This window comes from Dichotomopilus funicola (genome assembly GCF_033296635.1).
Source record: "Dichotomopilus funicola strain CBS 141.50 unplaced genomic scaffold C8A04scaffold_18, whole genome shotgun sequence".
NCBI lineage: Eukaryota > Fungi > Ascomycota > Sordariomycetes > Sordariales > Chaetomiaceae > Dichotomopilus > Dichotomopilus funicola.
In genome coordinates this window covers 23,132-37,027 of record NW_026944039.1, presented here as the reverse complement: position 1 = coordinate 37,027, position 13,896 = coordinate 23,132, and the positions used below count along the sequence as shown (strand labels likewise).

Sequence of the window (13,896 nt, the reverse complement as noted above, 5' to 3'; positions counted from 1 at the left end):
TGGTGTTTTGGGAAGCATGTGAGTTTGTAACCTAGAAAGTTTTCACAATTATTCTACCCCCCAAGCCCAATCTAAGCTTGATCTAAGCCTTGGCCAACTGTAGCATGATAACGGCACCCGCAAATCCCTGTTTCTCCTCCGCAATCACGTCCTCACCTCCTGTTACTTCATCGACAACCCCTCGGAGTGCCGCCTCAAACATCTCCCGTCGCGTGGAGACCAGGCCATTGAACCCAACCCCGTCCGGGTCTGAAATGACACGGTACCTCATGAGAACGTCATTGGTCGGCACAAGACCAGCTTTCTTGCGCAACCGTTGGAATCGGTTGATAAGCTCCCGAACCAGCCCATCTTCTACAAGTTCAAGGTGCGGAGCGGTATCAAGCAGAACAATCATGTCATTTGCAAACGCAGGCTCCCACCGCGATTTGTCTTCCGTTGAGGCGTCCGTCTTTCCAATCACCCGTACCAGAGTGAGATCGCCCTCACCTAGAGCAATACCGTGGAGCGTGATCTTTTTTGTGCGTTGGTACTCGCGCAGCTGTTCCTGTGTGAGCGTCGGTAGAGCCCTACGAACAACCTGCACATCGCCTTTTAGCTTTTTCCCCAGCGACGGCCAGTCCACGCGAGCTTCGAGCAAAATGTTGTACTGGGTCTCGTCGCCGTCCAGGACGATATCTCGGACGTTGAGCTCTTCCTGTATGTAGGACCTCAGCGTATCCACATCCGCTAGAGACTGCTCGTTGGCAATCACCACGAGCGATAGTAGCGGTGTCTTGAGGGATAATCCCTGGCGCTCTCTGGCGGCGCGGCCGAGCTGGATGACCTTCTGCATGGCCGACACTTGACGTTCGATGGCTTCGTCAAACAAGGCTTCCTCGACGACTGGAAAAGACAGAAAGTGCACACTTCTAGCGTCGACATACTGAGCCGTAACCTCGGTCAGGTGGGATTGCAGCAGTTGGTAAATGTGCTCGGTCAGGAAAGGAATAAATGGGGCCAGTGCGCGGACCAGTGTAAAGAGAACCCGCAGCAGCGTCGCTAGGGCAGTAGTGGTATCGTCCACCCCAAGGCCGGCAGCCCCTTTCAGCCGCTTGCGGTTGAAGCGAATGTACCAATTAGTCAGGCTGTCGATGGCCTGCAGCAGACGCGGTACGACAGTGTACAGCCGGTAACCTACAAGTATAGGATTACTGAGTCAGCGAGATTTAACTCCCTCTACCATATCATGGTCAGGGTACGTACCCTGCATCTCCTCTTCCACGAAGCGCAAAAGGCTCTGGCAGTCGGCTAAGATCCACCGGTCCATCACATTCGTCGGGGGATCACCAAAGGAGGCGGATACAACGAGATCACGCCCTGTCGTCTTCTTATAGAGACTCGCCTGTTCGTGGAAGAAGCGGTAACTGTTCCAGAGCGGCAGAAGGACCTTGGCCACGATGTCCTTGACCCCCGACTCTTTGAACCGCATCGACTCTCCTTTCACGACCGGGCTGTTGATCAGGTAGAGACGGAGGGCGTCTGACCCGTACTGGTTCAAAATGGTGTTTGGATCCGGGTAGTTCTTGAGACTTTTGGACATCTTCTTGCCATCTTCGGCCAGCACGATGCCATTGACGATGACGTTTTTGAACGGCGACTTGTGAAAAAGCCGGGTCCCGACCACCATGAGGTTATAGAACCAACCACGTGTCTGGTCGAGGCCCTCCGCAATGAAATCGGCCGGGAAGAGCCCATCATGGAACCGATCCGAGTTCTCGAATGGATAGTGGACCGAGGCGTATGGCATGCTCCCGGATTCGAACCTAGCTAGTTAGCATGACACAGACACTGGAGTAAGAGAAGGCATACCAGCAGTCGAAAATCTCGTCTATTCGACGAAGAACCCCTTTTCCTTTTTGTGATGGGATGGTGATGCCGTCCACTTTGTCGCGATGAAGGTCATCGAGCGGCCCCTCAAACCCGCTCAACCGTTTGAGTTCTTCAACACTCCCTACGCACACGACCTCTTCATAATCGTCGCTTACCCACAGCGGGATAGGCGTACCCCAGTACCGGTTGCGCGAGACGTTCCAATCGTGGGCGTTGGCGATCCAATTGGCAAACCGCTTTTCCTTGACGAACGACGGCACCCAGGTAGTGGTCTCGAGATTCTGGAGCATCTCGGGCACAATGTCGGTCACGCGGATGAACCACGACGAAACGGCACGACGAATGAGTTGTGTGTCGGACCGCCAGCAGAACTTGTCGTTGTGGGACACCTGGCTTTCGACGAGGAGTCGGCCGGTGGGCCGGAGGTCTCTGAGAATGGCCTTGTCCGCGACTTTGACGTGTTGCCCGGCGTACTCGGGGACTTCTGCAGTGAACCGGCCGGCGTGGTCGAGAGGACACGGCGGGAGACGGTCGGGTGAAATGAAGCCAGCAGCCACAGCAGCGTCGTAGTCTTCCTGCCCGAACGCCGGTGCTTGGTGTACTAGCCCAGTACCTTCACCGGCCTCGACGTAGTCTGCTGCGATGACTTGGAAGCAGTCGGCAAACGAGTTCTCAAAGTATCCAAACAGGGGCTTGTACTTCCACCCCACCATATTCTTCCCTAGGAATTTCTCGAGGACTTTGTACTTTGCATTCTTCCGGTCCTTGTACAACATTTGCAGGCCGCTCTCCATTGTGATGAATCGGCGGCCCGTTCCCCCGTCGAGGATCTCCAGATACTCAAATCCCGGGTGGACGGCGATGAGTAGATTCGATGGCAATGTCCAGGGCGTCGTGGTATAAACGACCAACGACGTGGACTCTCGACCCTCCACGCCAGTCACGGGAAAAGAGACAAGCACGGCCGGGTCCTGGGTCAGCTTTTCGTTTTCCTTGGCCTCCATGTGGCTCAGCGGCGTGCAGAGGGCAGTCGAGTACGGCATGATCTGGTAAGCGCGATACACGTGGCCGCCGTCAAACAGCTGCTTGAAAACCCACCAGCAAGACTCCATAAACTCGATGTTCATCGACTGCTTGTGTTAACCAGGAAGGCAGGCGATTTAATTAGGGTTGACGCACTTTGTAATCGTTGTCAAAGTCGACCCATCGGCCGAGACGTTCGATAGTGTTCCGCCACCCGGTCGAGTATGTCATCACAATGGACCGGCACTCGGCGTTGTACTTTTCGATACCCATCTGCTGAACGGCGTCACGCGCGGACAGGCCAAGTCTCTTGTCGATCTCGTACTCGATCGGAACTCCGTGTGTATCCCAGCCAAAGCGGCGCCTCACATGAAAACCTTTCATGGACCAGTATCGTGGGATGATGTCTTTGATGGTGGACGTCAGGAGATGGCCGTAGTGTGGCAGCCCTACGACGGTTAGCCAAGACGGGGTTTTAGAGGAGAGCCGTTACATCCGTTACCTGTTGCTGTTATGTGTTAACCAAAGCCTCAGAGGGTAAAACAGAGAACATACCGAAAGGCGGTCCATCGTAAAATGTGAAGCGCGGGCTATCCTCGGTGAGCCGCAGCTGGGTGTGGAAGGCGTCGACGTCTCTCCAGTGCCGCAACACTTCCTCCTCGGCACGGGGGAAGTTGATGTTCATTGTGGAGGGTCTCTCGGCGATCGGATGGCAGTTGGATGATTTGGTTGACTTGGCGATGGAAAGTCGCTAATCGGTAAATCTAAAAGATGGCGGGGAGCTGAGTGTGTGGGTGGTGAGTCACACCTGGGGGCCGTTTCAACCGGGGTAGAAGGAGCCCAGCCAGTCTTCGGGTACTTCACAAGGCGCTGCCTCAAATTCCTCAATTAAGCTTTAATTACAGGCCTTGGGTTTGGACCCGAGTGCTTCTTTCAAGAAGGCGAGTCAGTGTTCATTAAGGAGCTAGAATACCCCTAAAATATTGCGAATAATTCCATGTTTGATCCTGGCATCTGCAGCAGGACGAAGGTCCCTTTGTCCAGGTACAGCCCAATAACAGTTTCCATCAACAGGTAGTTACCCGTAACTCGTGATGAATTAGGTATTAATTATTAGACTAATTATTGCTAACATAGAAATATTTGTAACCTTTTCACATTTATTTTAAAGAAAGTGACAAAGCGCAATTCCACAGGCGGCTTACTACACCTCGTTGTTGGTATTGAGTCGGTGGAAGAAAAGATACCTAATTAGGTATCTTTCTCGGACATCGCAAAGACCTCTGGGAGGCTCGATCAAACCAAACTTTGGTCTCGGTGGCATTATGCCCGGGATGTGCCAAGCCCTGAGCCCGATGCAAATCGACCCACTTCCCGATGCCCCACCCCATCCTTGCACCGCGACTTTTTACAACCGCGTCACTCCATGGTCATTTTCGAATGCATTTCTCAAATTCTTAATATCTCCATTACAAATACAACGATTCCATTCTCGCATCCCAATCTGAAACGGAAATTGCCACCACACCTTTCTGAACCGCTACAAAAAAATGTCGGACTCGGACGAATCGGATGATTTTGGCTACGTCGTTGCTGGCCCCAGTAGTGATGTCCACGACGGCCACGAATCGCACGAGGACGACTCCGACTTGGAATTAGATGACGGCTCGGAGCCTGACGGCCACCCATTCATTGACCTAGAGGCGATGGACTCTGACAACGAAGCATCTGACTCCGAAGACAACCAGAGCGTGGGCTCGGAAGACAACTTTTTCTTCCCGCAGTTCCGGCGCCTGCCGTTCGAACTGCGCCATCTGATCTGGGAGCTTTTCTGTCCCGACCTGGTCACCAAATCACGCGTCTTTCAGTTTGTGCCGTATTGGATGTATGGAGAGAAAAACACGCTAGTCCTTGAGGCTGGCCCATTCGTGGAACAACAAACGAGGACGGCGCGCACGTTACTCGCCGTGCACCGAGAGACACGCGAACGTGCGCTCAAGGCATTTCCCGATGATTTCCAATTCTCTAGACACGCAACCTTCCGGTTCAATTCAGAGCGCGACATCATCGTGCTGAAGCTCATGAAACGGGACATGGTGGTAAAAGAACCGCGGGTCCCTGGTGTCAGTGACCGGATCCGGTTCCTGGCCATTGACTTTTACGGTTCATTACCCCACGCAAATCAGCTTCTGCACAAGATGTTTCCAAATCTCGAGCAATCCTATGAGTTGGAATCGGCCTTGGAGCTTCCGCCACATGATTTGCGTTGGTGCGTCTCTGACGCGGCCGTTAGCTACGGATTCACGACCGTGGAAGAAAAGCCTGGTTTAGGAGAGGACGGCGAGCACTTGTATTGCTGGCCTGACACTCGGGACGGCCGCACCTGGCAAGAAACGCAGGGGGGGTCGAGCTTAACCAGTAGCCTCGTGACGCCAACAAGTCCCTTTCCTAGGATGTTGCCTTTAATAGAATTTTCTTGGGAGTCGGGTCAGCGGCGGTTTGAAGCCTTGAAATCATGGAACGGCGAGGGTGCGCTAGACTGGCCGTCCTCGGATGGCGAGAATGAGGACGGAGATGGGGAAAACGAGGAGGATGACCCAAACGAATACGAAAGCGAAGGGATTGACGACTCTGAGCTTGGGGAGGACCACCTGAGCTCAGACGACGACTTGGTCCAAGGCGAATCATCTCAGAGCGGGAGCGGAGCGTCGGAGGAAGAGTCTGATCATGAAGACGGCGGTTCAGGATTGCAACAAGGCGAGACCATCGATCTCACGGGTGATGACGAAGCTCGTTTCTCCAGCCCTGAGCCATCTTCAGCCACTGCTCAACCATCCGACGACGACTCAGACCGGCCAGCGGCCCGAATTCCACGACGAAAGCGGGCACGGGCGCGGATTATCGACTCCGAATCGGAGGATGATTCGGACGGTAGACCACACAAGCAAGCACACACCGAGTCTAGGAACCTGCCGATTGTGGTGTCGAGTGACGAGGAAGAGGACGAGCGGCGTAAAATGCAGCGGAATCGGCGGGCACGGGCCGTGATTTCCGAAGATAGCGAGGAAGACGAGTCAGAGGAGGACGAGTCGGGGGGTGACGGAGAAGGCCGGTCGCTGTCGCTGGTGGAGAGGTTGCAGTTACACCGCGAGAGGTACCCCGTGCCGGCATCCAGTGAAGATTCAGAGTTGGAGGAGCCAGGCGGGGATGACTACGATGCGCGAGATTATGCCGACTTTCAGGATGACGAGGAGGGTAATGAGGTGGAGGAGGGGGATGGGGATGATCACGTTCTGGACGGCGACGACGACGACGACGACGACGAATATTGATCTCGTGAATGGTGTGGCGATTTGGTGACACCATGCTGCGTGCTACATTACAATGTTGGCCCTTCCCAAGTCTCCCTGCGCATCCGCCCCACCCACGCTTGCTTGTGAGGAAAGGTGATCTCTTTTTCCTTAGTGAAGCCTTCCGCTTCGAGGTGCCCGATGAACCTGTCAAGTTAGCGGGCCGTACTGCGCATTTACCGGAAGTCAATGCCCACCTCTCATTATCAATCCTCGGTTCCAGCCAAATGTTGGCGGTGCGGTAGTCAGAACACCAGATCCAATGCACCAGGCTGGACAGCCAGCTCGCGACTCGGCCTCGTGCCCACTCCTCACCGATGAGTACATGGCACCCGCGGTCCCAGTCCTCGACCGCGGACCCGACGTACCGCCCCAGGAGATCCTCCTTGACCCAGTAGATCTCGAAGTACCCGAACGGCACACCGTCCCAGAGGCCGATGACCGGGAAGCTGTGGCGGCTCTGGAGCGCATTCGGCAGCAAGTTCTGGCTGTACTGGCCCCAGAAATGGGAGACACGCGGGTTGGCGTGCCACGACTCGAGTAGCGCAGCGTCAGTCTGGGATCGTAACGACTGTTGTTGCGGAGGTTTGGGCCCGATAGGTCCCATGTACGGCACGGGCTGCTCCGCGATGGAAGCGACACGGAAGGAAAGGTATTGGCCGACCGACGGAATGAAGCGGGTGTAGAAGACCTCGCCCATACGTGGTGGCTTGGGGCGGAGCGGGTGCCGGACATGTCCAGTCATGATGTACTGCAGTGGGGGTGGTGGGTAATAAGTTGGCAAGTGTGATGCGCTAAAGAAGGGGCTGATCGGGAAAGCCGGAGGCCCCGCGAGCGAGGTAGGCGGGGCCGCGCCAGGGAGATCACCAGCTTCGGCGACTGCGCGATGAGGGTGGATGGCGATGGCTTGGTGACGGTGCTGCTCCTCGGAGGACGCGGGCGACCCGGGCCGGCTAGAATACGGGGAGCGCGGAGTCTTGCTGACGGGCTGGAGCGTGAAAAGGAACAGCCGGCCGGGCAACTGCCAGAACATGCGGCGGGTGACAAACATGTCGGCCCAGGTTTCGCCAGAATCTCCGAGCGCGGTCCCCACAGCCGAGTCGAGACTCGCGATCAGGCCCATGCGCTCCAGCTTGGGGATCAGGTTGGGCCCGCGTAGCATGCCGTCGCGCCTGATTCGGACCCGCCACTCGCCCTGCGGCCTCCCAGGTGCCGGCGTCGGCTTTGACGCCTCTGTGGATACAATCGAGGGTGGGGGCGGCTGTTGGTGAAAGTACCAATACAGCGTGACCCAGAGCATCATAGCTGTCTGGCGGGTAGGGCTCGCGGGGGGCTTGAAGTCGGCAATAGACGGGTTCGAGACGGACGACACGAAGATGCTGTCGCTCTGCAGTGTTGGCCCCTTGAAGGAGTGGACTTGTGGGCGCCTGGCTGGTGAGGGGTGGCCCGGGCCGGTGATGGGAGCATCGTCATCGCTGCCGTCCTTGTCGTCGTCGGTGTGAATTACGATCGTCCACCCGATCGGGAACGCGCTGTTGTGCGAGCTTAGGTCGTTGGATTGGAAAAAGAGGCCGGCAAATACGGGCGTCACGGTGAACCGCTGCCCGTCGGGAAGATAGAGAACTTGAGGTCCCATGGGCGATGGTTGGAGCCGATACCGAGCTCCACTCGCATTTCAATCGTGGGTTATATTGTGGGTGTCGAGTAGAAGGCGTGGGCGCGGGGTCGTGGTCGTGACTCGTCAGCCCGTTACACAGGAGTAATCAGTCTTTCGGTGTCGCGCGCAAGGCACGTGTACTGTGATGTTCACAGTCGGGATTAGAAAGGATCCGATTGAGATCGAAGGAGCAGTATCTTGTCTTGTTGGTGCGTCGTTGGAGCTTCAAGGTCTGTCGTCATGAAGCACGGAGCTCTTATATAGACCCACAAGTGACCAGGGTCACGCACACGGGAATGCCCGGAATAGTGGAGCCTCCGCCTGGTCCTTCGGATCATCAACATCCCAGCATGTATGGTTGATGTGTACATCGTATGTATGTACCAGGTGACTACATTTCTTCGTGTAGAAAGCGAGTATACTATGATAGCCTTGAGACCATCTACTCTCCCTTCCTTCCCTTTGGCTCATCTTTCTCACGCTCCTTCTCCGTGAACTCCTCGTCTTTTTCCTTCTCCGACGACCGAGACTTGTCTTCCTTACTGCGTTCCTCACTCAGGACCTCCTTGACATCATCGCCAACCTCCTTGGCCTCATCCCATTCAACGTCGTACTCGACCGCCGCAGCCTTGATCTCATGCCGGAGCGCATTGGCCTCCTGCGCCAGCTGCTCCCACTTCTGTTGGTCGAACCCGCGCGCCTCGTACAGCGCGTTTTGCCGTCGCGAAACCGTCACGTTCATGGCCGCCTTGTAACTCAAGTCCTTGCTGATGTAAAGAAACCAGAGGTAGCCGCCCATGATGGTGGACAGGCCCGCTAGGTACGTGACGGGCTCGACGAGGTCCCTGACAGGTTAGCGAGCGGGCTTTGGAGTCGGGTATCTCAAACAAAGTTCGACAAGTAACTTACCAGCCAAACTCGGTGTGAAACGTAACGTAGTACACGACCCCCCACCATCCGCTCAGCAGTGCAAATCCCCCCTTAGCCAGGAGATTCGCCCCCCTGTGAGCGAGCAAGTCGCACTCCCGCTTGATGTGCGATAGCCGGTCGATCTGCCGACTCAACTTGCGAAGCTGTGCGCGCATGTAGTGCGTGCGGTCCCTGAAGGACGGTACGCTGACTCGCATCTCGACGTGGTACCCTTCGATCTCTACGGCAAACTCGCGCCCGCGCGCCGCGTCGCGGATGAAGTCGCCCATCTCGGTGCTGTTGCTCCAGCGCACCCAGTTCTTTTCCGATCCGTGCCGTTCGGGTCCCTCGTGACCAAGACCCGAGTACGACTCGACATGGCTCCGCGACGAGGCCTCATCACGCTTCCTAGCTTCGGCCCGCGTCGTCGGCTTGTTCTCCCCTTGTTCCGTGTCCTCGGCTCGGAAGTACACGCTCGGAACCTTTTCCCTGCCATCCTCTACTACCGGTGGGATCTCGGCCTGGATGAGCCGCTCTACGTACGAGAGCGGCTGCTGCGGGTGTATGAGAAGCGCGAGCGGCTGGATGTTGTCGTTGAGCGATATGGAGCGTCCGTAGTCGCGTTTCGGGTTGTTGTCACGGTCTTTTTCGAGGGTAATCGGGAGCGGGAGGATCAGCTTCAGGAGACGCGTCGGCGTCGTCAGGAGTTTCCCTGTGCTGTTAGCAAGCGAAGAAAGCGAAGACCAGGGACGAGATACCTTCTGTAACCGGTTCGGCAGACTCATTGTCAGTCACAGGCGGGTCGTCGGCGCCCTGTCGGTGCCACGGCCGTTTTACCTGGCCTTGCCGGGTACGCACTTCTTGTTCCTGCTCGTTCAAGACTCTTTGGTCTAAATGTTTGGCCTTGGCCTCTGCGACCTCCTTTGCTTTCGCGGAAAACCACGCGGGGCCTAATCGAGTCACGAACGGCTCTGGACGATGAGCGAGGCGCCAGGTAGGCGGGCCCACGCGGTGCAGAGCTCTGCGGGCGTGGTTCATCGCGGCGTTGTCGGTCGCGGCCGAGTGTCGCTTATCGCGTTGAGTAGAAATTGACTGGTGGGCCCGGTTAGATGACATCATCGCCCCATATTACCCTCCGCTTGCCCGAACTCTTTCAGAAGCATTCAGCTGTCGAACCATAACTCTGTACTTCGTATACAATAGTAGCCATCCCTCCATCCGTGAACCAGAACAGTATTTCGCAAAACATCGATTGTTTCACGCTGATGAAGCCATCTTCCTATTCTTTCGAGTACGCATGGTTTCACCTTCACCTCAAACTCGACCATCCTGCTGACATCGCAAGTCTTGGCACACTGCGTTGCACGACTTGTGTTGTCTCAGACAACCGAACATGTCGTGCAGTTCCTGCTCCAGCTTCCCGCTCGCGTGAACTCGTTGGTCGAAATGTCTCCACTGATGAATCAACTCCCATGATCCCGTTCCGTCGACTTCCCCGCCCCCAGACGGACTGCCGAGGAAAGACTGGCCATTGAGGCCTCGACTTGGTCATGGACTCTTGGCACGGTCGTTGAAGCGGGCCACCGTTGCGTTACCTTCTCCGGCCGACATGCCGCCGCTCCTGGATAAAGTGCCTCGACAGTGCCAGATGTCCTAGCCGGAGAGCGGTTCCCGCACCCGTCCTCTGCTCACATTTGTCTACTTTTAAACCTGCTCAGTCCTCTCAGCCTACCACAGACCACAACCAAGCGCGAAGAACGGAATTTTTAACTTGGGTTGCATTCTGTCAATGCCGGCGGGGAAGGACACGGGCCGGAGTTTTTGACAGCCCTCACTTTTTTGGACCTGTGCGGAGAAGGGCAAGGTTTTTCTTGCTGACGACGCGCCGAGGAGCGTAGGTTCCGGCGGGTGATCGCTCGGCGATCGATGCTTGGTGTCAATTCAACTCGCCGCCGCCATCATGACATACGCTGAGAGTTGGCGGGCTTCGAAACCTCGCGGACCGGAGAGACCGAACCACCGACAAAAGGGGTGTCTCACCGGTCGCCTGTCATCAAAGAGTTGATCGACGACAGTCGGGGGAAACCAGCGCTCCGTCGTCGTGGTGCTGGAACCATGAATGTCTCAGAAATCCTTGAGACAGGCTCACAGAGGCGAAGCGGCGAACAACCTCTCGCGTGCGAGTAGTAAGCTGGGTTGCAGACAGCCGACGCCGACAGCCGCTTAGCGCAGCCACCACAATTGCTTGTGGCGACCCGAATCGCAGAACTAAGCCCGTTTGACATGGCAGGTTATTTGAGACGCATGGGGCTGGCTGTGAGGTTTTGAGGCTGCAAATTCTCTGCAAATTCTATCGGCGCCAGCCCAAACCGGCGATGCCAGACACAAGCGAGGCCGAGCTCGGAGTCAGGGGGCAGCCCAGGGAAGCTTAAAAAAAACCCACAGCTCGGTGCGCACAGGCCGCCAGGGATCGCATCGCAAACCGCACTAATCACTGACCGAGAACGCAAAGGAGTTGCGAGTCTAGACAACCCAGGAACGCTAGAAAAGTCCCGAAGAGCACCAGCAGAGCCCATCCTCAACGAGCGCGTTCCCGGCCCGCCGGGGATTTCTCACGAGTCACTTCACACGCTCTCCGCAAATGGCTGCCACACCCAAACGCAGAAAAACGCGGGGAAACACGATCCATCTGGGGGGCGCCGTTGGCCAGCAAAACTCGGGACCTTGGTCCGAGCTCCCGTTGGGGTGGCAATCCTAACCGCAAACGACGGTACTTGGGAATTCTCCCGTTTGTCCCGTCGCCAAATCGGAAGAGATCGGCAAAACGTCAAAGCTTGGCGGGTCTCTCTCAGCAACGGGTGCAGGGGCGAGCGATCCTGGAAATCTCTGGGTTTTCGGGTTGTCTCTGGGCTGGGGAATTTTCGCATGTGTGAATCTCGTGCATTGCTGCATTTGCTGGCCTTGGGGATTTCGCTTTCTCGGTTTGTGTGCGGTTTTCCCCTGCTGTTCCCACCACGGATCCCTGAGCTGTTGGGAATTTTCAAGCGAGACCTCGCTAAATACCCGGCTCGCACGCGCTGCTCCCATTTTTGGTTGCGCTGTGAGACAATTACAAACTCGCCACGCGACTCGCTTCACCACGACGGAGCGCCGGGCCCGCTGGCCACACCCTTAAGCGAGATCTGTGCGCAAGCCCAGTGGATGCTCTCGTCGCGGGGAATCTCGCTACGCCAGGGTTCCAGGATGCAGAATGACGCCCGGTGTGCCCAGCCCTGGCGCATTTTCCCAGTTGCGGATGGTTCGTGAACCTGCTGCCGCTATATTGGGAGGGGGACAACCAGCCGCCAAGCGAGCTCCCCCAGCCCGGGCCAGAACTTGTCTTGAACCCCCCGGCCCCCAGCCCGGTTCTTCTTGTCAGCCGTTTTGTCAATTTGTCTCAATTTTGTACCTCTGTCCCGACGACCCCATGATCGAGCACCGGTCGCCATTTCCATTACTACCACCACCAACCCGACATGTCGATTCCTCCACGCCTCGTCCGGAAGTAAACGTTGTCTGAGTATCGACTCTTGAAACGCTGCACGCCAGCCGCCAAACCGGCCATGCCAAATCCACAAGCACTGGCCCGCATCCTCGGGCGGGACTATGAACCAACACCACCAGCCGGCCACGAGACTCTGGGACCATACCTCCTGCGTGTAATCTGGACGCTCGCCGCTCTGTCAAGCTTGTTTCTCGGTCTGCGCGCGTACTGCAAGTTGTCGAGGGGGCATCGATTGTGGTGGGACGACTATTTCCTCATCGCCAGCTGGGTACGTGTGCTTGTCCTTGACTCTGAATTTTTGCCCCACTAATTAACCGGACAGGTCGCCGTCATCTACTCCATCTCTCTCCAGACCGTGGCTGTCCACTATGGGCTCGGCATGCACTATGAGGACCTGAGCGACGCGGAAATCTCGGAGCTCGGCCTCTTCTCCATGGCCGCCGGCTTTGGCACCATCTTGGCCACCTGCTGGACCAAGACGTCTTTCGCCATTACCCTGCTGCGCATCTCAGACGGCCACATGCGCCATTTTATCTGGTTCATCATCATCTCGGTCAACCTAGTGCTCGGTTCCAATGGCATCATCCACTGGATCCAATGCTGGCCCGTCCAAAAAACCTGGCACTCCGAGATGGATGGCTCTTGTTTCTCGCCGGATGTTGTCCGCGGTTACAACACTGCGACTGCCGGTGAGTTTCTTTTGTTCTTGAGGCCTGAGCTAAGCTGATCCAGTAACTAGTCTTTTCGGGTGTCATGGACATCTTGCTAGCGCTTCTGCCGTGGAGAATCATCTGGACCGCCACCATCAACAAGCGGGAACGTCTTGGCGCCTTGGTGGCCATGAGCACGGGTGTTTTGTAAGTTCGCCGGCCCCCAGCCCTGCCAGCTCTCACTAACCGTTTAGGGTCGGTATCATTGCGTTCTTGAAGATTAAGACCATGTATGTCATCGGCAATGCAAGCGGTATGTTACCTCGCTCTCTTCTTGGTGAACTTCACTAACTTCCCGCAGCTACGACGGTGGACTTGCAAATCTTTGGCACTGCCGAGCCCGCCACCGCCATCATGGCCGCCTCCATCCCCATGCTGCGCGTTCTTATTCAGCGCAGCCCGGCCTCCAAGCCCTCGCGTTTCATCGAACTTGTACGCAGCCGCACCGACACCGCCCCTTCCGCCCTAGATACGAAACGCAACGCTGAGGACTCGTGGGAGGAAACCGTCACCAGAAGCCCCGATCCCGCGCACGCCCGGCTCCGGTCCCCGGATGAGGATGACGATGAACGCTACCGATGGGCTTCGTGAACAGTTAACGACTTGGGATGACTTTGTTTTATGATACGATCGCTATTCTTAAGCCAGCACCTCACGTCCGGCGGTATAAACCGCGTCCGGCGCGGACGGTGCAAGGGCCAGGCGAGTCGCAGACAGCCACTGATACCGATATGCCTAAAGGGCAGAACCACACGATCACTAGGGACGAGTGAATGTGGCATAACCCGGGCAATACCCGACGGCACGCCGCGGATGGGTCGAGTTAGAAGC

At 56.6% G+C, this 13,896-nt stretch overlaps 3 protein-coding genes across 3 annotated transcripts; 1 reads left to right on the top strand and 2 right to left on the bottom strand.

Moving 5' to 3' along the window:
• Window positions 1-82: 82 nt before the first annotated feature.
• C8A04DRAFT_36011 (isoleucyl-tRNA synthetase) lies at window positions 83-3,580 on the bottom strand (the record flags this gene model as incomplete). Its single annotated transcript, XM_062783374.1, has 5 exons — window positions 83-1,176; window positions 1,246-1,805; window positions 1,852-3,002; window positions 3,052-3,344; window positions 3,451-3,580. The coding sequence occupies 5 exons, from the start codon at window positions 3,578-3,580 to the stop codon at window positions 83-85; spliced, it is 3,228 nt and encodes a 1,075-aa protein (XP_062638442.1).
• A 2,497-nt stretch (window positions 3,581-6,077) lies between these two features.
• C8A04DRAFT_36009 (siderophore biosynthesis protein) lies at window positions 6,078-9,849 on the bottom strand (the record flags this gene model as incomplete). The annotated part of the gene is made up of 5 exons (XM_062783373.1): window positions 6,078-6,228; window positions 6,443-7,907; window positions 8,446-8,747; window positions 8,812-9,523; window positions 9,570-9,849. 5 exons carry the CDS (start codon window positions 9,847-9,849, stop codon window positions 6,078-6,080), a joined length of 2,910 nt encoding a protein of 969 aa, XP_062638441.1.
• Window positions 9,850-12,413: 2,564 nt separating this feature from the next.
• Window positions 12,414-13,656, top strand: C8A04DRAFT_10874 (uncharacterized protein; the record flags this gene model as incomplete). The annotated part of the gene is made up of 5 exons (XM_062776744.1): window positions 12,414-12,623; window positions 12,678-13,044; window positions 13,095-13,212; window positions 13,260-13,318; window positions 13,367-13,656. 5 exons carry the CDS (start codon window positions 12,414-12,416, stop codon window positions 13,654-13,656), a joined length of 1,044 nt encoding a protein of 347 aa, XP_062638440.1.
• Window positions 13,657-13,896: the final 240 nt, after the last annotated feature.